The sequence below is a fragment of the Arvicola amphibius genome, chromosome 9 (assembly GCF_903992535.2).
Source record: "Arvicola amphibius chromosome 9, mArvAmp1.2, whole genome shotgun sequence".
In the NCBI taxonomy this organism is placed as follows: domain Eukaryota; kingdom Metazoa; phylum Chordata; class Mammalia; order Rodentia; family Cricetidae; genus Arvicola; species Arvicola amphibius.
Window position 1 is genome coordinate 68,091,972 of NC_052055.2, and position 22,865 is coordinate 68,114,836.

The 22,865-nt window shown below is 48.0% G+C and overlaps 1 protein-coding gene across 2 annotated transcripts in view; it reads left to right on the top strand.

The window, feature by feature from the left end:
* The window catches only part of Daam2 (dishevelled associated activator of morphogenesis 2), a 114,902-nt gene that overhangs the window by 66,435 nt on the left and 25,602 nt on the right, over window positions 1-22,865 (top strand). For both annotated transcript variants that reach the window (XM_038341550.1, XM_038341551.1), the window contains exons 2-14: window positions 15-240; window positions 2,299-2,388; window positions 4,514-4,588; window positions 5,018-5,112; window positions 8,906-9,239; window positions 10,051-10,161; window positions 13,342-13,445; window positions 14,924-14,990; window positions 16,022-16,139; window positions 17,537-17,675; window positions 21,199-21,257; window positions 21,373-21,557; window positions 22,237-22,536. In XM_038341550.1, coding sequence (XP_038197478.1) covers window positions 73-240; window positions 2,299-2,388; window positions 4,514-4,588; window positions 5,018-5,112; window positions 8,906-9,239; window positions 10,051-10,161; window positions 13,342-13,445; window positions 14,924-14,990; window positions 16,022-16,139; window positions 17,537-17,675; window positions 21,199-21,257; window positions 21,373-21,557; window positions 22,237-22,536 — 1,845 coding nt within the window. In that variant the 5' untranslated portion in view covers window positions 15-72. The remainder of the gene's footprint in view (window positions 1-14; window positions 241-2,298; window positions 2,389-4,513; window positions 4,589-5,017; window positions 5,113-8,905; window positions 9,240-10,050; window positions 10,162-13,341; window positions 13,446-14,923; window positions 14,991-16,021; window positions 16,140-17,536; window positions 17,676-21,198; window positions 21,258-21,372; window positions 21,558-22,236; window positions 22,537-22,865) is intronic.

Sequence of the window (22,865 nt, forward strand, 5' to 3'; positions counted from 1 at the left end):
GTCCTGTTACCTAGATTGTGCCAATGAGGACCTAAGGCACCTGCCTGCTGACCATCCCAGCCTGCAGTGACCATGGCTCTGAGCAAGAGGAGTCACCATGGCCTGGGCTTCCTTTGCTGCTTTGGAGGCAATGACCTCCCCGAGATCGACCTCCGGGACAACCACCCGTTACAGTATCTGGAGTTCTCCGGTCCCATGCCGAACCCAGAGGAGCTCAACATCCGCTTTGCAGAGCTGGTGGTCAGTGAGGGAGGGGTGGAGAGGGCGCTGATGCTGGGGAGTAGTTGAATAGACAGCAAAGAAGGAAGAGGACAGGAGTCTGAGTGCCGAGTTCTCCACTCCACAAAGCTTTTCTCAGGGGTGAGGCAGTGCTTCCCAGAGCACCTTCGCTGTAGAGGAAACAGACCCTTGCTGAGGCACACAGCACGAACTGGCCTGCAGGACAAGGGATCTGCCTCAGTTCCCTTTGACTCTGGGTCATCTCGTGCTGAACCAGCCTGGCTGCCATTAAAGGGGTCAGATCGTGAAAAGAGACTTTGAGAACTCCTGATAGCTTTCTCTCAGTTGCTTTCTGGAATTTCTGTTGGGGTCTTTAATTTCAGAAGCAAGCAGAAAGGGGCTCTAGAGGAGACTCTGAGAGCCTTGGACTGGAAGGATGAATAACTGGAAATATGGAGGCAGAGATATCTGGCTCCTGGGGCCTGACTGAGATCTAAAAAGACTGTCTCCTGGTCTGTGAGGAGAACAGGTTGACGCAAGAGTTTCTCCTTGTCACTAGACCTGTAGACATGTTTAACTGCAAAGGCAGGGAAGCTGATTAACATTGTTTTAAGCATGTAGTATGTGCTGTCCAATGGCTAAGCTGCTGGCCACCTGAGCTGAGCCGAGCTGAGCCGCTGACCACCCCCAGAAGCACAGAAAGAAAGAGTGAAATAATGAGCCAGATGTAGTGGTGCACTTGGGGAGTAGGGATGGCAGGAAGATCGGGAGTTCAAGGTCATCCTTGGCTACATAGTGAATTCCAGACCAGTCTGCGCTGTAAGAGAACCTATCTCAAAAAAATTAAAAAGAAGAAAAAAAATTGAAAAAGAAAAGGGAAAATGTAAAATATATTACTGACTTTTCTTATATTTATTACATGTTGGGATGGTCATATTTTAAGTATAGTAATTGAAATAAAATGTAGCATTAAAATTAACTTCATTAATTTTTCCTCTTTAAATTTTTTTGTGTGACTAGAACATTTTTAAATATGCCACTTCCATTACATTTCTACTTAACAGTTTTGACCTAGGGAAGGAGAAACTTAAATACTCTCTCTAAAGCCCTAGGACGAGAGAGATGGCTCAGTGGTTAAGAGAGTTTGCTGCTCTTACAGAGGACCCAAGGTTGGTTCCCAGCACCACACTGAATGGTTTTTAACTGCCTGTTATTTCAGCTCCAGAGGATCTGATGCCCACTTCTGGCTTCCATGTGTACCTACACTCCCCTCTCTCTCTCTTTCTTTCTCTCTCTCTCTCTCTCTCTCTCACACACACACACACACACACACAAACAAATGAGCGCATATGCACACACGCACATACACTAAACAAACAAAACAGCTCAGCAAGTCAAACCTGTAAAATCATTCAAATTACCAAGAGAATGACCCCAAAATATGACCACCCAGAGGCTTGCTCCTCAGGAAGTATAGCCAAGTCCGGTGGAGCCCTGTGTCTTGCACCACCTCACCTGGTGTCCTGCCGGTGGAAGGGTTGGAGATCAGTGTCAATGCCTCCTTTGGGATGGTGTCCCAATCCCACGGCTCAGACTCTGGCCCTCACCGCTCTGGCTCAGCTTCTCCAGGCCATGCTGAGCTTAAAGGAAGCAGGAAAATTTGGAGGAGAAACTCGGTAGGCAGACAGAAGGTGGGAAGATCTGAGAAAGGCAAGGCCATATAATGGCATGGCCATTAACCTAAGGTGTTGGCAGACCTTGTAAAGACAAGCAACCCTGCCCCAGATGCAACAGACAAGGGGACAGTGAAGCAAAGGCAGGAAAGGCAGGAACAAGCTGGCCTGAAGCGGGAAGGGGATGCATGAGGACAAGGAGGTGTGCACAGGAAGAAAGGGAGCACTGGGCAGAAGCTGGCCTTGGCTGAGGTAAGGGCTCGGGGCTCTGCTTCTGGTAGAACAAGAGTTGCCTTACGGTGTGGTATGCTCTCTGGGAAGAGGATCATAGGCTGCGGGGTAGTTTGGGGTGTTCTGAGCTCCTGTACGGCTTAATACACAGGCATGATTCTTCTTGTCTTCGTAGGATGAATTGGACCTCACAGACAAAAACCGAGAGGCTGTGTTTGCACTACCACCCGAGAAGAAATGGCAGATCTACTGCAGCAAGAGGAAGGTAGTCGCCCTCCTTAGACCCTCCTGCTCTGCCTCAGGAGTCACCCCTTAGACCCTCCTGTTCTGCCTCAGGGGTCACCCCCTCAGACCCTCCTGCTCTGCCTCAGGGGTCACCCCCTCAGACCCTCCTGCTCTGCCTCAGGGGTCACCCCCTCAGACCTTCCCCCTTCAGACCCTCCTGTTCTGCCTCAGGGGTCACTCCTCAGACCCTCCTGCTCTGCCTCAGGGGTCACCCCCTCAGACCCTCCTGCTCTGCCTCAGGGGTCACCCCTCAGTCCCTCCCCTGTCAGATCCTCCTGTTCTGCCTCAGGGGTCACCCTTCAGACTCTCCTGCTCCACCTCAGGGGTCACCCCCTCAGACCCTCCTGCTCCACCTCAGACTGTTGATGCATGCTTGTAATCTCATTCTTGGGGAGGAGGTGGTGGGAGAGTCCTTGGAGCTTTTCAGAATAATAAATTTGGCTGGCTTGGTGAGGTCCAGGTCGCAATGAGAGTGATTTTATCTCAAAAATAGGATGAATGGCTCCTGAGGAATGACATGTGAGGTTGTCCTCTGAATTCCACATGTGGATGCACACATACAGATGTACACTCATATTAGCACCCACACACATACACCTGCATACATACCCACACAAATGGAACTCATCCCCCCACACACACCTGTATACATACCCACACACATACACCTGCATACATACCCACACAAATGGAACTCACCCTGCATACATACACCTGCATACATACCCACACAAATGGAACTCACCCACACACACACACTTGTATACATACCCACACATATACACCTGCATACATACCCACACAAATGGAACTCACCCCGCATACATACACCTGCATACATACCCACACAAATGGAACTCACCCACACACACACACTTGTATACATACCCACACATATACACCTGCATACATACCCACACAAATGGAACTCACCCACACACACACACTTGTATACATACCCACACATATACACCTGCATACATACCCACACAAATGGAACTCACCCCGCATACATACACCTGCATACATACCCACACAAATGGAATGCATATAAAAACTAAGGGCAAGAAAATGTCCCTATTCTCTTGGGTTGCCCTCTGAGAATTAGGATTCTCTATTCCAGAATGAGAATCATGAGACAGACACCTGCCAGACTCCTGGGCTGGGTCAGGGTCAGTGAGATGCAAGGATGAGAAGTGTCACTTCCCTTCTTATGCCTGCTTCCTGGCACACTGGCCAGGCTCCAATCCTAAAACTCATGACCTCTACAACTGGGAACCAATTGTCCAAATGCATGAGCCTATGGGGGACAGTTTTTATTCAAACCACTATATAAGATAATGAATTTTTTATTTAAAGAAAACAGGATGAAGAAATAGCCCACTGATAAAGCGCACACACTTGGGGATCTGAGTTTGATCTACAGAATGTACATTTAAAAAAATCCATGTGTGGTGGGCAGCACATTTATAATCCCAGTGGTGGGAGGCAGAGACAGTGGGATCCCTGGGGCTTGGTGGCTAGCCATCCTAAACCACTTGGTGAACTCTGGGCCAGTGAGAGACAAAGTGGGCAGGGCCTAACAAGCAACGACAGGGTTATGCTCAGGCCTTCATCTCCATGTTGCATGTGCACCCATATTCATCTGTGCTGGCACTGACAAACACAATCACACATACACACAGAGAGAAATGGAAGACATAAATATATAAATTTGTATGAGACTCAGTAATCATAAAATGGTATTTTGTTAACCATTAGCAGACTAGAGATAGCAGGAAGGCTATTTTAGAGTTTGTACATCTGGTTCATTGAAAATGACCCCTTCCCAGTTTCTGCCCTTCCTTGGCAGTCACATAAATCCATATTCATTTCCAATATTTCACCAAGGAAGAAACGGAAACCTAGGCCCGTGTGGGTAGGGATGGAAACCAACCCTCTACAGACTTCAGATGATGCTTCAGTCTTGGCTTATGGGTCTGTCCATCCACAAGTGTCCAACCTCTTGACATTGTGGCACAACACTATCTTCTACTAATGTGTTGGGTCACATATGTCCCATGGGCCATGGGTGGACATACCTAAGTCCATCCCTCATGTTTCAGGAGCAGGAGGACCCCAACAAGCTGGCAACCAGCTGGCCCGACTATTACATTGAACGTATCAACTCCATGGCTGCGGTAAGTGTTCATTCTTCTCCCGACTTACCCCACATAGACAGGTCTAGGAAGGCGTATCTGCTGCTCTCCAGTGCCACACTCGCTAAGGCTCAGCAGCTTTCTAGTGATTCTGAGACCAATCTACCTCCTTGGACATCAGAGTTCCCTCAACTAGTTAAACTCATATTAAACCAGCTGGACATCTCAGATCCTAGGAAATGGCCTGGGTCAGCAATTTCATCTATTTTCTAGATATGGGAAATTAAGTCACAGACAGGAACCTGGTTCCCTCAGAATCACAGGCATTGCTACCCTGGGAGAGTACAGAAGACTTCTGGGGGAAGGAAAGGGTGCCCTCCCCAGGCACAGCTACCCTGGGAGTGCAGAAGCCTCCCATAGGAAGGCAAACAGCTCAGTGTGACTTCTACTCCCTTTACCTGTGGGCCCCAGATGCAGAACCTGTATGAATTTGATGAGGAGGAGACGGACACGAGGAACCAAGTTGTAGAAGACCTGAAGACAGCCCTCCGGACACAGCCCATGAGGTGACTTGGACTGTCTTTTTTCAATCGCTTCTTTCCTTCTATGCCCCTTCCCAGTGGTCCCATCGTCCAGAAGCCTTGCACAGCACTGCTTCATGCTGGCCCTATTGGCCAAAGACATTCTTGCAGAACTCCAGAAGATCCACTTTTATCTTCTTTGTTTCCTCGTTTCCATTTCTCTGTGGGTTGCTGGGAGGGAGTGGATAGGAGGGGGAATGATATGGGGAAGTAGACAAGACACTTCGAAAAGAGAAACTGAGAGCTCAGAAAGGAAGAAGGGAATGGGTTGTGAAACCCTCCACACACTAGGGGGCAGTATGGAGTCTAAGGGCGTGCTCTAGCTACCTAGAGTGGGAACCAAGCAGGAAGGAAAGGGGATGGATGGGTGTCTGAAAGCTACAAAATACAGAAGACTTCTCCCCGTTCCTAGACCACAGTGGAGACTCCAAAGGCACCAAGGCCACAGGAGTTCCTTGCTTCTCGCTCTTCACAGTGGTCTGTTTGAAGTGGCTTCTAACATTGGATGAACCTACTATTAAATCCTCAGCAATCTTGCAAATGAGTTATTAGACCAATTTTTGATTACATTTTAAATTATATAAACTTGTGATTAAATAAATTGTATTCAAAATAATATTGGTATACACCACTAATTACCCAGTTATTTTTCTACATTTTGCTATTACACATATCTTTCTATTAGGTATGGTCTTGAGTTTATGCCCATGATGTATGGTGAAGATATTATATAATGGTATATAATCAAAAGTTTCTTTTAATTCTCCCTAGTAAAATTCTCATTGTAAGAGTCATATGACATCATTGTAGAAAATCACTGCAGTACAGAAAAGCATAAAATAGGGAAAAATAAAAAATATGTACTGTTAAATTGAGAACATACTCTGTTGATATTTACATACCATAAGATTCATAGAGATACATTTACATATTAATTACAAATAGTGGTTCTGAACTCAATTCATGGCCATTTTCTCAGATCATTAATTATGCCACTAAATTAAGGCCTCTACAACTTACTCTTTTTTAATGCATTGCCATAGATGTCTCACACAAGGAGACACAGATAAAAGCTAAAATCTTGCTTCCTGGAAGTAATGGCTTTAAATAACAGCATAAAATAGACAAGCAGAGTTGAAGAATAAGCCAGTTCAATTAAAAAGGCTCACAAATATTAAAAAATGCTGGCAATAGCAATAAATGTGCTCTAAATGCTTGAGCTGGCAGCGGGTGTGATAAGCACTATAATCTTGAAATACCGATGGGTGAAAATAATATTTTGCAATATTGGCAACAGCTCTAATTTGATATGAAAATAGCGGTGATTTATTTGGGTTGACGAAGCCTCTGTTTTGCTAACAGTTCTGTGGTTATTAGCTTGCATTCATCGTCGATGGGATGCTAGTTTTCAGTTAGAGGATATCCAAGATGAAAGTATAGTTCTCTTTTTCCATAGAGGTCTTTGGACTCTGAGTGAGTGCTTCCCGGAGGCTCTTGATGGGAGCACAGACTCCAGATTAAGAGTGACTGGGCTAATGGCTGTACTGCTAAGAATGGAGATAAGTGTTGTTTCCAGAGTGTCTGAGCCGGAGCTGTCTAGGCTTGGTTCCTTGACTTGGAGTCTCATGACCTCCCCATGCTGGAGTGTTTTCTTGTCACCTGTCTATAATTCTCTCAATACCCAGTATGATTAGAGATGAGTCTCTGGTTGACCTACTATGATTATAATTATGTCTTCACCCATTCCCCCACCTTAGCTATGCAAATGACAGTCGGTGATACGCAGATTTAATGTGGGAGTTATCTTTATGTCACTGAGACCAAGTACCAGAGAAAAGCACCTGAAGGGAGAAAGGACTCTCAGAAGGTTCCGGTTATGGTTACTCCGCTTTGGCTCTGGCTCTGGGAAGGAGAACTTCATGGTTGCAGGAGTGCATGGCAGAGGCTGTTCTTACAGTAGGCTAGGAGGGAGAGAAAGAGGAGGGCAGCAGAGCACAATATAACCTTCTGCAGCGTGACTCCAGAGGCATGCCTTGTTCGCCTACCCATCTTCTAAAGTTTCTAGGACCTCCAAAACTAGCTTTAGCAGTTGGGGACCAAACTTTCAATACACAAGCCTTTTTGTGGGACATGACCATAGTATACAATATTTAAAATGTAAGTAATAGGGCTGGGGAATGACTCAGTGGGTGAGGTCCTTGCTGTACCAGCACAAGGACCCGAGTTCAGATCTCCAGCACCCATTTTAAATGCAGCATATCTGTAACCCCAGTGCTAAGAGGTAGAGATGAACAATCCCTTGGAGCTTGCTGGCCAACCAACTGGGAGACCCGTATCGGAAAATAGGGTAGAGAGCAATAGAGGAGGACCCCTGACATTAACATCTCACCTCAGCATGCATGCACACATGCACAGGTGTGTGTACATACACACAAGAACACACGTACAGTATAAATAAATACAAACTATAAAATAAAATACAAAGAAGGTACAAATCCTTTGGTGAGGGGTGGCCCTGGAGGTGTGGGCAGGCAGAGAAAACAAACGGGAAGTTGAGAATGAAAATTCAGTTCAGACTGACATCTGTCAACCTGGATCAAAATTTCAAGAGAATCCGATGCCAGCTGGCTTTATTGCCAACAAATTTAAACATTGTATAATTTGGAAAAATGTTTCCTGGAATAATACAATTTCTGGTGCACAAAGAATTGTAATTACATTGAAACTCAACTCGGGGTTATTTCTTCCATTAGATGGATTCTGGAGCTAGGCTACCTGTGTCAGCTCAAAGGCCCAGGGAAGAATCTGGCCCAGTCTTGGTCATACAGAGAGTGTAGAGGTCATTTGGGCTACTAGCCACCTCTGGTCCCGGCTATGGGAGCTTTGGGGAGCCTCTGGCTGTGCAGTATTGAAAGTGTCATTTAGAGTAATATGTATCTCCAGTTCTGATTGTAGAAGTTTGCAGAGCCCCGAATGTAAGGGTCATTTCGATTATCAGCCACCTGTGGTCCTGGCTGTGGGAGTTTGACATGGCATGGCCCAACAGATAGCACAGATCACCAGGCTGTCAATCACCTCCTGTCCCCAGCTTTCTGCATGGAAGAACAGGTTTTGCATCCTTTCCCTTGAGAGAACAGTCCTGTGTGTGTAACATTCCTGGTTTCCCTGGAGATCTGTGGACACAGGGACCTTTGTGCTGTGCTCCCAACACTTGGGGACTGGAGAGATGCTCACCACTTTGGAACACTTCCTGCTCTTCCATAGGGCCAGAGTTCTGTCCCCAGCACCCATATTGGATATCTTACAACTGTCTTTAATCCCAAATCCAGAGATCCAGTGCCTCTTCTGGCCTCCTCAGGCACCTGCACACATGTGAATGTACACAGACACACACACACACACACAAATAAAAAAAGGTTTTTTTTAAAGAATTTTAAAACTGAAGCTGGGCGGTGGTGGCGCACGCCTTTAATCCCGGCACTCGGGAGGCAGAGGCAGGTGGATCTCTGTGAGTTCGAGGCCAGCCTGGTCTACAAGAGCTAGTTCCAGGACAGGCTCCAAAGCCACAGAGAAACCCTGTCTCAAAAAAATCAAAAAAAAAAGAATTTTAAAACTGAGTCTTCTGAAAAGCTGAGATTTGGGGGCCTATGGATAAACTCCTAGATGAGCCAGGAGGTTGCTGCAGGTGCAGCGTGGTGAATGGTGAGCATACTGAGTAGCTATTTGCAAACTGTGTGTGGAGCACAAAAATAGGAAACTCCTTTGGGCTCTGGCTTAGGTTCGTGACCCGCTTCATCGAGCTGGAAGGCTTGGCCTGCCTGCTGAATTTCCTCCGGAGCATGGACCATGCCACCTGTGAGAGCCGCATCCACACGTCTCTCATCGGCTGCATCAAAGCTCTGATGAACAACTCCCAAGGACGGGCGCATGTCCTGGCACAACCTGAGGCCATCAGTACCATTGCACAGAGCCTGCGCACGGAGAACAGCAAGACTAAGGTTGCAGTGCTGGAAATTCTGGGTGCAGTGTGCCTTGTACCCGGAGGCCACAAGAAGGTTCTCCAGGCCATGCTGCACTACCAGGTGTATGCAGCCGAACGTACTCGTTTCCAGGTGGGCAATGGGTCAGAGAGCTGGGGCGTCACCTTGGGAGGGAAGGAGTGACCCAGGGCAAAGTTGAGATACTGAGAACCATATAAAGGAAACTGGAGGGAAGGGACATCTTGCAGGCTGCCTGTCCACTCATGGAAGGAGTAAAGAGTGAGGACCCAGAAGGCTTCTCTCAAAAGGCATAAGAAATTGTATATCCAGAACTGTGGTTGGGCTTTCAGATAGATTTGTCCTCTTTCTAGGCTGTGGGTCCCTGAGGCTGAAATACTGGTCATGCTTTTGTGGCTCTGGCTGAGTTCAGCCCCTGGTGCATGATAGGAGCCCAGACAAGAATTGTTGAATGCAGGCCACTCTAGCTCCCTCCATTGGTCTGACCTGAGCACAGTGCCTAGATTAAGTCTCCATGGTTGACCTGACATTGCGAACTCTGTGATCGTGAGCCAGGGTGTTGATCTGGCACTATCATTTGCAGATAAGCATTTAGCCTGTGCAGAAAGTGGCCCCTGACCCTTCAGGAAAGATGCTAAGCAGATTAAAAGTAGTATTCATGAGTTTGGGAAACTGGGCAGGAATGGCCAGGGACTGTCAATAGCTGGTGCAGAGTCGGGAAAGCGTAGTGGAACCCAAGCCCTGAGGGCTGAGCCGGAGGCTAGGGGGTGTGGCGATCTGGAGTTGACCCCATAAGTTAGGGAGACATGATCCATGATCAGACAGAGAGAATGGAGGGGCTTCCTGGAAGGGCAGTAGAACAGGGAAAGAGGCTTTTTAGGTAACACCCTGAGTGTCCTCCCCAACTGTTTTTGTCTTCTCTTAGACACTGCTGAACGAGCTGGACCGAAGTTTGGGTCGGTACCGGGATGAGGTAAACCTAAAGACAGCCATCATGTCTTTCATCAATGCTGTACTCAACGCTGGGGCTGGAGAGGTGAGGCCCCTTCCTTTTATCTTGGATCTCAGGTCGTATGTGAGTTTGAGAGCTTTCTAGGCAGATGACAGAGGGAAGGGTGGAGGCATCCTGTAGGTGTGACCACTGCAGCCATGGTCATCTTCAGATGCCTTCGGAACCTCTTACCTCCTTCACTTGGGGGTCATGGAAGGACAGCTTTCTAAGTTCAGCCCCTCCCCACCAGGCCCCAAACTGCTAAAATCCATCTTAGCAGTGGCTGTTCACAGTGGGGTTAAGGACTGATTCTGACTTAGCCTCCCACACTGTTCCTTGGGGTGTTGTCTAAGCCCCAGTAGGCTCTGGGCTCTTTCCTTCAGCAGTAGCATGGTACATTGTGGGTCAGGCACGAATCCCCAATTAGGCTGGCAGGTGATGGCTCAGGGGGTAGACCTTCTTTATGAGAGGAGAAAAACCTTTGGTTCTTCTTTCTAGAGCTTTCTAGAGACCCTATTTTGGGCTGCTTTATAGATTCTTGTGGGAAGGCTAGAAAGGGTGACTTCTGGTTTCTCTCCTTCTGGGGACAGAATGGGATTCCCAGACCCCTGTAACAGTAACATTCAAAAACCCTGAAAGCAGCTAAATCTCAGATTCTAAGGCAAACAAATGTTCTGGCCAAGTTCAAGCCAAAGAAGAAAAGAAGCCGCTAGAGTGATGGACAATCTCTCTTCTTCCCCCTCTTGCCAGAAAACCTGTGTGTACGTGTGTGCACGTGCACTCTCGTGTGCATGTGCAGTTCTCATTACCTGAATTACATCAAATATTCTAGGGAACAATCTATTCCTAGATGGGGACATCATGTTACTTGGTCAGTACCAGCTTTTTAAGGCTGTTATCTTCCCTGCCATGCCAGGAAAAAGTTAAGAATATGAACCATCTTAGTTACTTCTCTGTTCCTGTGATGAGACACTATGACCAAGGAAAATTATAGAAGAGTTTATTAGGCATCAGTTTCAGAAAGTTAGAGCCATGACCATCATGGTGGAAAGCATGGTGACAGGCAGGCAGGCACCTCACTGAAACAAAGCTGAGAGCTCACATACTTACCAGCAAGTGGGAAAAAGAGAGCTCATTGGGAAATGTGTGGATTTTGACACACCTCCAACAAGGCCACACCTCCTGATCCTTCCTAAATAGTTCCACCAGCTGTGGACCAATCATTCAAATACATGAGCCTATGCGGGGGAGGGGGGGATTTCTCATTAAAACTACCACATTCCACTCCTGGGCCCCATAGGCTCACGGTCATATCACAGTGCAAAATGGATTTAGTCCAACTTCAAATGTCTCCATAGTCTTTCATAGTCTCAACATTGTTTACAAGTCCAAAGTCTTTTCTGAGATTCAAGGAATTCTCTTAATTTTTATAACCCCTGTAAAATCAAAAGGCAAATTACATACTTCCATTATACAATGGCAAGAATATACATTACCATTCCAAAAGGAAGAAATGGGGAATGAGGAAATACTGGACCAAAGCAAGATGAAAACCCAGCAGGGCTAACTCCAAGTCCGACAGCTCTATAACAGATGCCAAGGAAACTAGATAGCTCTCCCCTCAGCTTTGCTGGCTGCAGCACACTTCCCTCTTTGGACGGCAGCTCTCTTTGGCAGACATCCCAAGGCTCTGACATCTCCAACATCCTGGGGTCTCCAGTGCAATTTGAGCTTCTCTTTGACAGCTTCTCAAAGTGGTCTCTGGGCTCCAGACAGGGATATTCCTCCCACATGCCTAGCTTAGTGGACTTCCTTAAGTAGGAGGAAGATCCATGGCCCTTTACCCATTTATCTTCCATAACTCCGAATTCAGAACCACATGGCGATGGTTCCAAGTTGGCTGCCTTTTGGGAATGGAACCTGTCCTTGAATTGCATTTGCATAAGCTTTGACTTGTTAGTGCTTTTAAGGACCATATACTCTGGTGTGGTCTCACTCTGAAGCCATCTCTTCTTTGATTTTATTTCCCCTAATCTGTATTAGCACAGACCTTGGCTCCAACATTCAATTTCCTGGTGCTCTGTTCTCAAATTGAACATTTTGTGTTTCTTTTTGTACTACTTGATCTTTTTCATTGTAGACTGCATTAGAGTGATTACTAATGGCCGTGAGATCGTCAATATTAAAATCTGTCTTAAAATCTCCTCTGCCAGTGGAATTAGCCCAAAAACTCTTCAATCTATCAGCTTCTTAGAGCAAGTGAAAACAGTAACCACAGTCTTTGCCAAAATGTCACAAGAATGGTCTCTAAGCCAGGTGCTAATATTGTTCTCTCTGAAACCTCTTGAGCTGAATCTCCATAGCCCACGTTGTCCGCAGCACTGTTGACTTCCAAGTCCTGCTAGCCTGGCCTCTTAAGTCCTACTTTCAACCACTTTCCAAATTCATCATGGCCAGGCTGTCTCAGCAATAGCTGACTCCCTGCTATCGGTTTCTGTCTTAGTTACCTTTTTATGCTATGATGAGATGCCTAACCAAGAAACTTATGTAAGAAACAGTTTGCTGGGGGCTCACAGTTTTGGAAGGTAAATCCATGACCATCACGGAGTGGAGCACAGCATGAGGAAGGCAGGCATGGCACTGGAGCAGAAGCTGAGAGCTTGCATGTGATCCACAAACCCAATGCAGAGAGCGCTAACTGGGAAAGCTGTGGGATTTTTAAATCTCAAATCCACCTTCGGTGACACACCTTCTCCAACAAAGCCATTCCTCCTAACCCTTCCTAAACAGTTCCACCAAGTGTGGACCAATCATTCAAATATAGGAACCCTTCAAACCACCACACCAATCCCACAGATACATATTAACCCACGTTTACAAAAGAGGAAGCAAAGGCATGACCAAGGGTGCAAAACTTCAGTGGGACAGAAAACTCGCCAAGCCCTGCTCTGCTCCTTTGCTGCACTGTTCTTTGATATCAGAGGGCAAAGCAAACAGCCACTGGGGAGTGAAGGGAGGTGACGTGGTAGGGGACAGGGACAGGTTGTCAGGCTGGTTTTAGAGGACTAGCAAGGTTATAAGCAGTGTCTGAAAGTGGTTCTAGATGAACTTGTTGCACAGTGTGACATGGGACAATGGCTGACGTAGGTGCTGACAGAATCTATGGGCATTTCTCTTGGATACGAGATGAGCTACTGAATCTGGTCTTCCCTTGGTGACCCTCAGGATAACCTGGAATTCCGCCTACATCTCCGGTATGAGTTCCTAATGCTGGGGATCCAGCCTGTGATTGATAAACTCCGACAACACGAGAACGCCATCCTGGACAAGTAAGTCCTTGGCTACCCAGACCGACCACAGACCTGCAGTGACAGCTCCTCTCGATGAGGGTGGCTAGGACCTTAGACAAGGCTGTTCTTCCCCTGGAGATCAAGGGTCAGCATTGTGTGAGCCCACGCTGGCCTGCTTTCCTCGTCCCTGATGTTATAGACAGGTGGACCCAATGGTCCGCAGTCAAGGTAGTCTTGCCTCTGGGAGACATTTAGAAATAGATGGGGGTGTCCTTTGGTTTTCAGTGCTTGAGAGAGCATTGCCAACATTCTTAGTTTTGAAGGAGCAGGAATACTAAATGTACAGCTTTATGGAGAATTGTTCAACTCCAAATGTATGCTCTAAATACCAATGATTAAAATGCATGGTCATGTTCTTACATGTGTTCAGTGAGCCACACTGGATCCATCTCACTTGGGGAAGCTGCTTTATTATACTGGGGGTTAAGAAGAGAGCATGCAGGACAGGGAGGCATGCAGCTCAGCAAGGATGAGCCGCTACAATGCAAGTGTGGGGAACGGAGTCTGGGTCACCAGCACTTATGTTAAAGTAGGGCTACATGGGGCCTGAAACACCAGTGCTATGGGAGGGGAGCCAGAAGACCACCTCCAGCCTTGCTCCAAGTTCAGCAGGAGACTCTGGATCAGGGGAATAAGGCAGAGAGACAGAAGGGACTCCTGACCAACATCCTCCATTAGCTTTCAAAAGAACACACAATACACATGTGCATATAGCACAGACATACAACACACACACACACACACACACGCACACACACACACTAGGGTAAGGGAGAAGGAGAAGAAGAGAGAATTGATTGTTTCATTGTGGAAAGGGGGCAGTGTTTCCATGGAAAATAAGGGGAAAATTTGCTTTGAGGACTAAGTTAGAGATAATATGGTGATATTGGAAAGACAGATGGAAGACAGTGGGTTTTGAAAGCTTTTATCCTCCAGGAGGTACCTGTCAGTGCCTAGAGGTATTTTTGGATTGGCACAGTTGGAGATAGGGTTTCATGCTATAGCCCAGACTAGCCTCGAACTCACTACATAGCTCAGACTATCTCAAATTGATACTTCTACCTTAGCCTCCTGAGTGCTGAGAGAGAGAATCTGATCCATAATGGCTGGCTGGGGCAGAGGGTCTGCTGTCATCTTGTGGGTAAAGGTCAGGGATGTTGACCAATAGCCTGAAGCACAGAAAGCAGCTTCCTGCCACCAAGGACAACTGTGCCTCACAAGTCAACGGTGTCAAAGTGGGGAAGTGTGGCTCTGTGGTGACTGGACCTTGACAGACCATGCTGAAAGAAGACCATGAAAGCTTATCTAGATGTGGGGGTTGATTTATGTTGTATGCCTCTTTCCAGTCTTGCCTTTCAGATAGTCAGTGAGACAGAGAAGGGCCGGCACCCTGCCGGGGCTGCTCGACTCTCCTAACAGTTCCTCTGCACCCCATATCAACCCCTCTGTCTATCTAGGCACTTAGACTTCTTTGAGATGGTACGGAACGAGGACGACCTGGAGCTAGCCCGGAGGTTTGACATGGTGAGGTGCCTGTTGGGGGTGGGACAGTTGTATCAGATCCCCGGCAACCCCAAAATGATGGCTCCAGATCCTGTGCCTAAAGTCAGTCCAGTGCTGGCTGGATCCTCAGTGGTACCCTGTGGCCAGGTCCTGTTTCTGAAGGAACTCTGGTGGTGTGCTTGCTCTGGGGGGTCTTACCTCATAAGCCATACCTGGTCATCTGCCCCCAAGAAACCAAAAGCCCCAGTTAAGACAGTGGTACATGAGTGAACATAGCCTCAAATCCTGTCCTTGGCTGTCTCTTCCCTGCTGCCCCTAATTTCCCACGTTGCCTCTTTCTATCCCCAGCCAGATGGTGCTTAGTGAACCAAACCATCTCATCTGGGTCTCAGCAGATGAAACACACACATCTCTATTACTTAGATGTTGTATCATACAATCCCACCTAAATGATGGCCTCATTTGGGGCGGGGCTTGCCGGCATCGAGCATCACCCATTACACACTCACAAGGCCTGGAGCCGTAGATAAGAAGTCAGAGATCAGAGAAATTCTCACGTTCCTAGCTGTCACACACCTAGAGCAGATCTGGGCCTGAACTACAGGCCACCTGCAACTTTGAAGCATCTGTGTTCCCTTGTTTCCCTTAGGGTGGCTCAGCTGTCCTGAGTCAGGGTGGTTTTACTCCTTCCTCTCCATGAGGCATTGGTTAAGAGTGGACATGCTTTGCATGTCTCAACTTGGGGAGGGAAGAAGGAGGGGACCATTGGCATCTAGGGGGCAGTGACTAGGGATAGCACTAGACATTCTTCAAGACATTTAATGCCCCACCCCACACCAAAAGATTATCTGCCTCAAGATGCCAGGGGTGCTGAGACGGGGAAATCCATCATGTAAACACTACAGCCCTTTCTGTTCCTGGGTGGCAGTCAGGAAGGGGAAACTCTTCCCTGGAGATGGAAGGAACTGGGAGGGTGGAAATAGTATCTTCCAGCCCTTCGTTTCTTCCTCCGCTGTCTGGTTCTGCCATTCACCATGGTCTAAACTCCCCAGGTTCACATCGACACAAAAAGTGCCTCCCAGATGTTTGAGCTTATCCACAAGAAGCTGAAGCACACGGAGGCCTACCCCTGCCTTCTCTCTGTGCTGCACCACTGCCTGCAGATGCCATGTGAGTACCTGCTCCCACCACCGCTCTCTCCAGCCTTGCTCCATCCACAGGTAGACGTGAGCCTCCGATGGAGAGCTTGCCTGGCCTGTGAGTCTGGCACAATTCCCTCTGTGCTTGCCTTCAGGAGGCCAGGCCTAGTGACCCAGGTTCCTCCCTCCTTGGGTTGCCTCATGTCACCCTGGGGGTGGAGCAATTCAAGCCTTGTGATCCAACAAGCATCCATTTGATTGTGGCAAAATGTATCTTCTGTGATCTGTTGATGGCAGCTACATTTAGTCTTCTTGTCATTTGCAAAAGGAAGTTTTATGCTTAGAGAAACAGAACAGATATGCAATGGTCATGTTGCTTGTTTTGACTATAGTGTGTGATTATGTGTGTGTGTGTGTGTGTGTGTGTGGGTATGCGTGTGTGCATGCATATGTGCACATGTCTCTGTGTGTGTGTGCATACATGCATGTGTATGTGCCAGAAGTCAATATCAGATCCTGTTTTCAGCCATTCCCCACCTTAGTTTTTGAGACGGGGTCTCTCACTGAACCTGGAGACCACAGATTCAGTTAGACTGGCAGGCCAGTCAGTCTCGGGGCTCCTCCCACCTCTGCCTCTCCAACCCTTTTATACAGATGCTAGGATGGGGCTCCTAAAGATTTGTGGCCAGCACAGTCTGGATCATCTCCCTTGCCTCATATTTGCTTTGTTTTTAAGCTTTACTTTCTTGTTTACTCCCGCCCTCTGTCTAGACAACAGGCGGCATCTTGGGACCAGGTACTGAGTTCTCAAGATCCAAGTGTCGATGGGTAATGATTTGAGAATAAATTATTCAAGATTACTCATTGTTGCCCCAGAATGTAATGGGAATGAGCCTCAGCTGCACCAAGCATTCCAAAAAGTAGATTTTGCAAATTTGTTTGGTCCTCTGTGTAAAGATCAGCCTAATCAGGATCCCCAAAGCCATGGTGGTGGTGACAGCTACAACTTACTGTGTTCCAACTTGGGGCACGTGTGATGGGAGGTCCTTAGCACATTGTTGCTGAACTCAGGACACCTGTGTGCTATGACTTCTGCGCGAGTTCTTCACTGTTTGGGGTCTGCTTTAGATGAAGCATGCCACTGTGAACTGTGACCTGCCTGTATGCTGCATTCCCCAGGGAGAGCAACATGGGGTGGGTAGAATGGTGAGAGGGAGGACAGAGACCAGTGAGATGCCCCAGGAAGCCACAGTTCTCCAGGCCTAGCCCAGGGCTCCGACAAATGGTGGCAGTGCTGCCTCTCCCATTAGACCAGGAGCTTCCTGAGGGGGGGCTTGCCTTATTGGCCGGAGCCTCGGCAGTCACGGAACAACAAGGGCTCCGGGGGCTCCAGGGCTCCGAGCAGACGCAGTTCCTTCTGCCCCTCAGACAAGCGCAATGGTGGCTACTTCCAGCAGTGGCAGCTCCTGGACCGAATCCTTCAGCAGATTGTCCTCCAGGATGAGCGGGGCATGGATCCTGACCTGGCCCCACTGGAAAACTTCAACGTCAAGAACATTGTCAACATGTGAGTTACAGCTGGCCTCTGACCCGGCTTCAATTCTCTCCCTCTGGGCTCTCCCAGCAACACTTCAGCTCCCTCTCCAATCCCTATGAGACTTCAGAGAGTGTTCCACACTAGGAGGGGGCCCTGTCCAGTGTGGCAGCTGGGTCAGTTACTTTTCTTCTTTGTGTAGCAAAACACTTGTGCAAAGCAGAGGAAGGAAGGAAAGGAAGAAGGGAGGGAGAGAAGAAGGAAAGAAGGGGGAGGGAGGGAGGAAGGGAGGGAGAGAGGGAGGAAGGTACTTGTGGGTCCCCTCTCCTCTGCGTACCCACTCCCTAGCCCATTGAATGGTACTTGTGGGTTTTCTTTCCCCAGTGAACCCAACCTAGGAAATTCCTGACAGACATGCCCAGGGGTTTGCCTCTTTGATGACTCTAGGTCCTGTCAGGAAGACAAGATAAACCATGGCATAAACTATTTGTCCCACCGGGTGGTGGTGGCGCACGCCTTTAATCCCAGCACTCGGGAGGCAGAGGCAGGCGGATCTCTGTGAGTTCAAGGCCAGCCTGGTCTACAAGAGCTAGGTCCAGGACAGGCTCTAAAAAAAAAAAAAAAAAAAAAAAAAAAAAAAAAAAGCTGCAGAGAAACCCTGTCTTGAAAAACCAAAAAAAAAAAAAAAAAAAGAAAAAGAAAAAAAAAACTATTTGTCCCATGAGTATTGGACAATATGTCAAGTGTGACTGAGACACTAGAGTCTTCATTTTATCTCATTTAAATGTGAATAACCACATGTCATGAGCCTACTGATGACCATGCTGGACAGTATGAGTGTGTGTTACACTCTCAGCTCTTTCTTCTGCATGGTCCACTGTAAGGCTTAGCTAGAGAGGCTAAGAGCATTTACACAGCACACTGGCCAGTCAGCCATAGGTCATGAGCCAGCCCAGTCTTCCAGTTAGAGCTGAGAATTGTTTTGTTTTGTTTTTCTTTTATTTATTTCTTTTTGTTTCAGAGTGTGTGTCCATGTGTCATGTGTATATACATGTATGTGCGTGTTCATATGAGTATGCATGCATGTGTAGGATGTACATGTGGAAACCAACAATATCCCTGGGTATATCATCCATCTTCATTGAGATGGGTTGTCTTGTTGGTCTGGGACTCCCTAATTAGGCTAGGCTAGTCGGTTAGAGAGCCTCAGGGATCTGCCCATCTCCACCTCCCTGTGCTGGGTTATAGCTGTGCACCACCTCACCCATTATGTAAGCAGGTTCTGGGGATCAAACCTAAGTCTTCAGCTGTTGCCACAGCATGTTTTTAGGCTTCATGCCAACAAACATGGGACCGTGTGACAGCCCTGTGCATGGTGTACAAACACCAGCAAACATGGGACTGTGTGACAGCCCTGTGCATGGGGTACAAACACCAGCAAACACGGGACAGTGTGACAGCCCTGTGCATGGTGTAAAAACACCAGCAAACACGGGACCATGTGACAGCCCTGTGCATGGTGTACACGACACCTAAATACCATTGCTGTCTCTTTACAGGTTTGGTGGCCTCTGACATGGGGCATGGCCATTTTAACATAAACCTATTGCATGAGGTTGTCAGAGCCTTAGAACTCTCACAGAGTGTGGGTATAGGAGGACACACAGAAGCCGTTTATGCTTACATTGGTGAGCTAATAGTAAGACCTGCCTTAATGCCCTGATATTTTACTTACATTTTTATATAACTTTGATATGTGTGTTTGAGCTAACTGTCCTTCAGGGGACAAATGCCTTCCTGATTTTGCATTCCAAAGCCAAATGCAAAGTAGATTTTAAATGATTCTTGTTTTATTTGCACAAATGATCAGGTGTTGATTTCGTTCAACCCCTAACTGACTTGTGGCTTAAGGACAGCTAGTAAAATAATCACAAGGTGGCTTTAGTTTGGTTTTCTGCAAACTCTTTGTGTTATTTAGTGGGGAAATGTTTCCTCTGCAGACACACTGATTCCTGGGGTCCAGCGAAGCCTCTGGATTCTTAGGTTGTAGGAGTCTTTAAAATCACTTTAAGCAAATGGGAAGGCTGCTCCCACGTGTGAACCATCACATGAGACTTGACTCAGCCTTCAATGTCTCTCCTCTGAGCCCCAGAGGTCAGAATAGGAATGGGGTTATATCTCTGCTTACCTGTGCATGCGCATTGTATGACCTCTGAGCCTTTCTGTATCTTAGATCTACTAGCTAACACAAGTGTCTGTCACTCTTCGCAGTGTAGCTGGGGACAGGAGGCAGGAAGGAGGCAGGGGAAAGGTCTTAACTGAGTTGTGTAATAATAGGCATCCCACTCTCCGGCTCACGGGAGTGCACTGGGGGCGTCTAGAGTTCCTTGCTAAGAGCCTTTCCCTACAGAGTGTAACACACGGACATGCAAGAGGCTCTCTACCTCCATCTGGCTGGTCGTCTGATTTTGGTCCTCCCATCCACTATTGTGTCTCTGGCATGCCAGCGCACACTGGCCTAGGGTATGATGTTTCTAGGTATCTCCTAAATGGGCCCCTGGGCTTCATAGACAAATGCCATCAGCCCAGTTCAACCACAAGGGCCCTAACTGACTAACTCACACAGGCTGTGTCAGCAAACTCCCAGGGTGCCAACAGGTCCCAGAACACTCACACTGTCTGGGCTGACTAGCACTTCTTTACCATCTGCATTTGCCCGGCCCCAAGAAGAACCCAGTCTCCCTGCTCCCCTCCCCAAATCATGCCCAGGGAACCACTTCTTTGGGTGGTAAAGGATATAGCACCCCAGTGACCACAGTAGTGGCCCCTCCAAAGAAATCTCACCATGGGCCAGCAAGATTGTTCAGCAAGTGTAGACACTTGCTGCCAAGCCTAACAACCTGACTTCAGTCGCAGAAATCTACATGGCCAAAGGAGAGAATAAACCCTCAAGGTTGTCCTCTCTGATTTTCACAGGCAGTGGCATGGAGTCGATAAATAAACAACATTAAAATGTAATGATTGCTGGGCTGTCGTGATGGGATTCAATCCCTCAGAACTCTGGACTCTGAGGGATTTTAATACCTGTTAGGGGAGTTTGCTGTGAATGAGGCTACCCTGTGTCACATGTGCTTGCGATCAAGTGCCGTTGCTCCTCTGTTCTGTCCTGATATTTCTGTCTCTTAGATGTACTGATCTACATTTACAAAGGTGTGCGAGTGTGCATGTGTGTGAGTGTGTCTATGAGTGTGTCTATGTGCACATGTGTACTTCAGGCAGCCTGGATTCGGTCCTCTATCTGGTACTTACCTCTCATTCCCATCAAGCATCACACAGGAAGTTGGACTGGAAATTGACTCAGGGTCCTTCCCATTCTCATGGTCCATGAAGACACTGAACGAGAGTGGGCAGAAATGGGGACCTGGCGAGGCTTGTGAGAAGCCTGTGACTGGACAGATCAGAGATCAGTTTCTCCTCTGGGGAAGAGAGATGCTTGTCTTCCAGGAAGAGGGAGATAATGTCAGTCACGTGATCGATCCCTTCCACTCTTCAACAGGCTCATCAATGAGAACGAAGTGAAGCAGTGGCGAGACCAAGCCGAGAAGTTCCGGAAGGGTGAGAGGGTCTGCCTGAACTAGCTGCACCCTGCCTGGAACCCCTCTCCTTCCCCAGAAAGTCATTCCTGCTCCCCATCTCCTCTCACTTTCTCTATGGTCCCATCCGTCTCCAGAACACATGGAGCTCGTGAGCCGGCTGGAGAGAAAGGAGCGGGAATGTGAGACAAAGACGCTGGAGAAGGAGGAGATGATGAGGACCCTGAACAAGATGAAGGACAAACTGGCCCAGGAGTCGCAGGAACTGCGCCAAGCTAGGGGACAAGTGGCAGAACTGGTAGCCCAACTCAATGATATCTCAGTACGCGTACGCGGGCACTATCCCCTCCCATTTGTGTGGTTCAGCCAGCACCCTGAGTGTCGGGTGGGAGTGGGCAGAGCAGGTATGGGAAGAAGACGAGAACCCCAAGATGAGGGAGAAGAGAAAGGGGGACCTTGAGCCACAACCCAAGTGGCTTTTCAGTTTGTATGGGTGAGCCCTTTATGTTAACAGATTAGAAAAAAAAAAAACAAAACGACCCTTCTCAGGATGGGATGACACTGTTCCCAGATGTGAATTTTGGACAAGAGAGTGCAGATAGAATTCCTGCCCCGATGGATGTCCTCATGCAGGGAGCAGCCTGCACCGCTGTATAAATGCATCCGAATGTTTCATTTGATGGTTGTGACTCTGGTCGCTTAGTGTGTGTTTGCACGTGTGTGTATGTATCTGTGTGTGTTTGCACGTGTGTGTATGTATCTGTGTGTGTTTGCACATGTGTGTGTCTGTATCTGTGTGTGCATGTGCACATGTGTCTGTGTGTGTACATGTGTGTCTGTGCATGTATGTTGGCTGTTAAAATACAGAGAGGAAAATGGTGTCTAAATGGACATGAAGGGTTGAGGATGGCTCAGTAAGGAGGAAACGGGGATAATGTGGATACTTGGTTAGCTTGAGTGCTGACGGGCACACCATCCTGCCTTTTTTTGTCTTCCCACAGGCGGGCCCAGTGTCTTCCCCACCTCCCCCTGGAGGTCCACTCACCCTGTCTTCCTCCACAACAACCAATGATCTGCCTCCACCCCCACCCCCTCTCCCCTTTGCCTGCTGCCCACCCCCACCCCCACCACCCCTTCCTCCTGGAGGGCCTCCTATCCCCCCAGGTGCCCCACCCTGCTTCAGCTCAGGCATGCCCCTGCCTCAGGACCCCTACCCCAGCAATGATGCCCCACTCAGGAAAAAGCGCACCCCCCAGCCTTCACACCCATTGAAGTCCTTCAACTGGGTCAAGCTGAATGAGGTAAGTAGCTAAGGGACTGCACCCTGTACTTTGCACAAGTCTTCTTGATTCTTGATTTGGTCAGGCATTAGGGTGGGCATAGTGGGCACTGAGGATGGGTTTGCTGGAGTCAGGTGGCTTACTGTCCCCGCTGAACACCAACACTAGGGGAAATGTTTGGTGCCCACCTTGTGCTTACTGTCCAAGCCACTCTCCGATGAACCAATGTGTGCCGAGAGTCGATGGAGAAGCAGCTGTGAGGGGCCAGGGAGATGACTCTGTGGACAAGAATGCTTTCTCTGCAAGTATGAGGAGCTGAGTTTGAACCCCAGCATCCACATAAAAAGCTA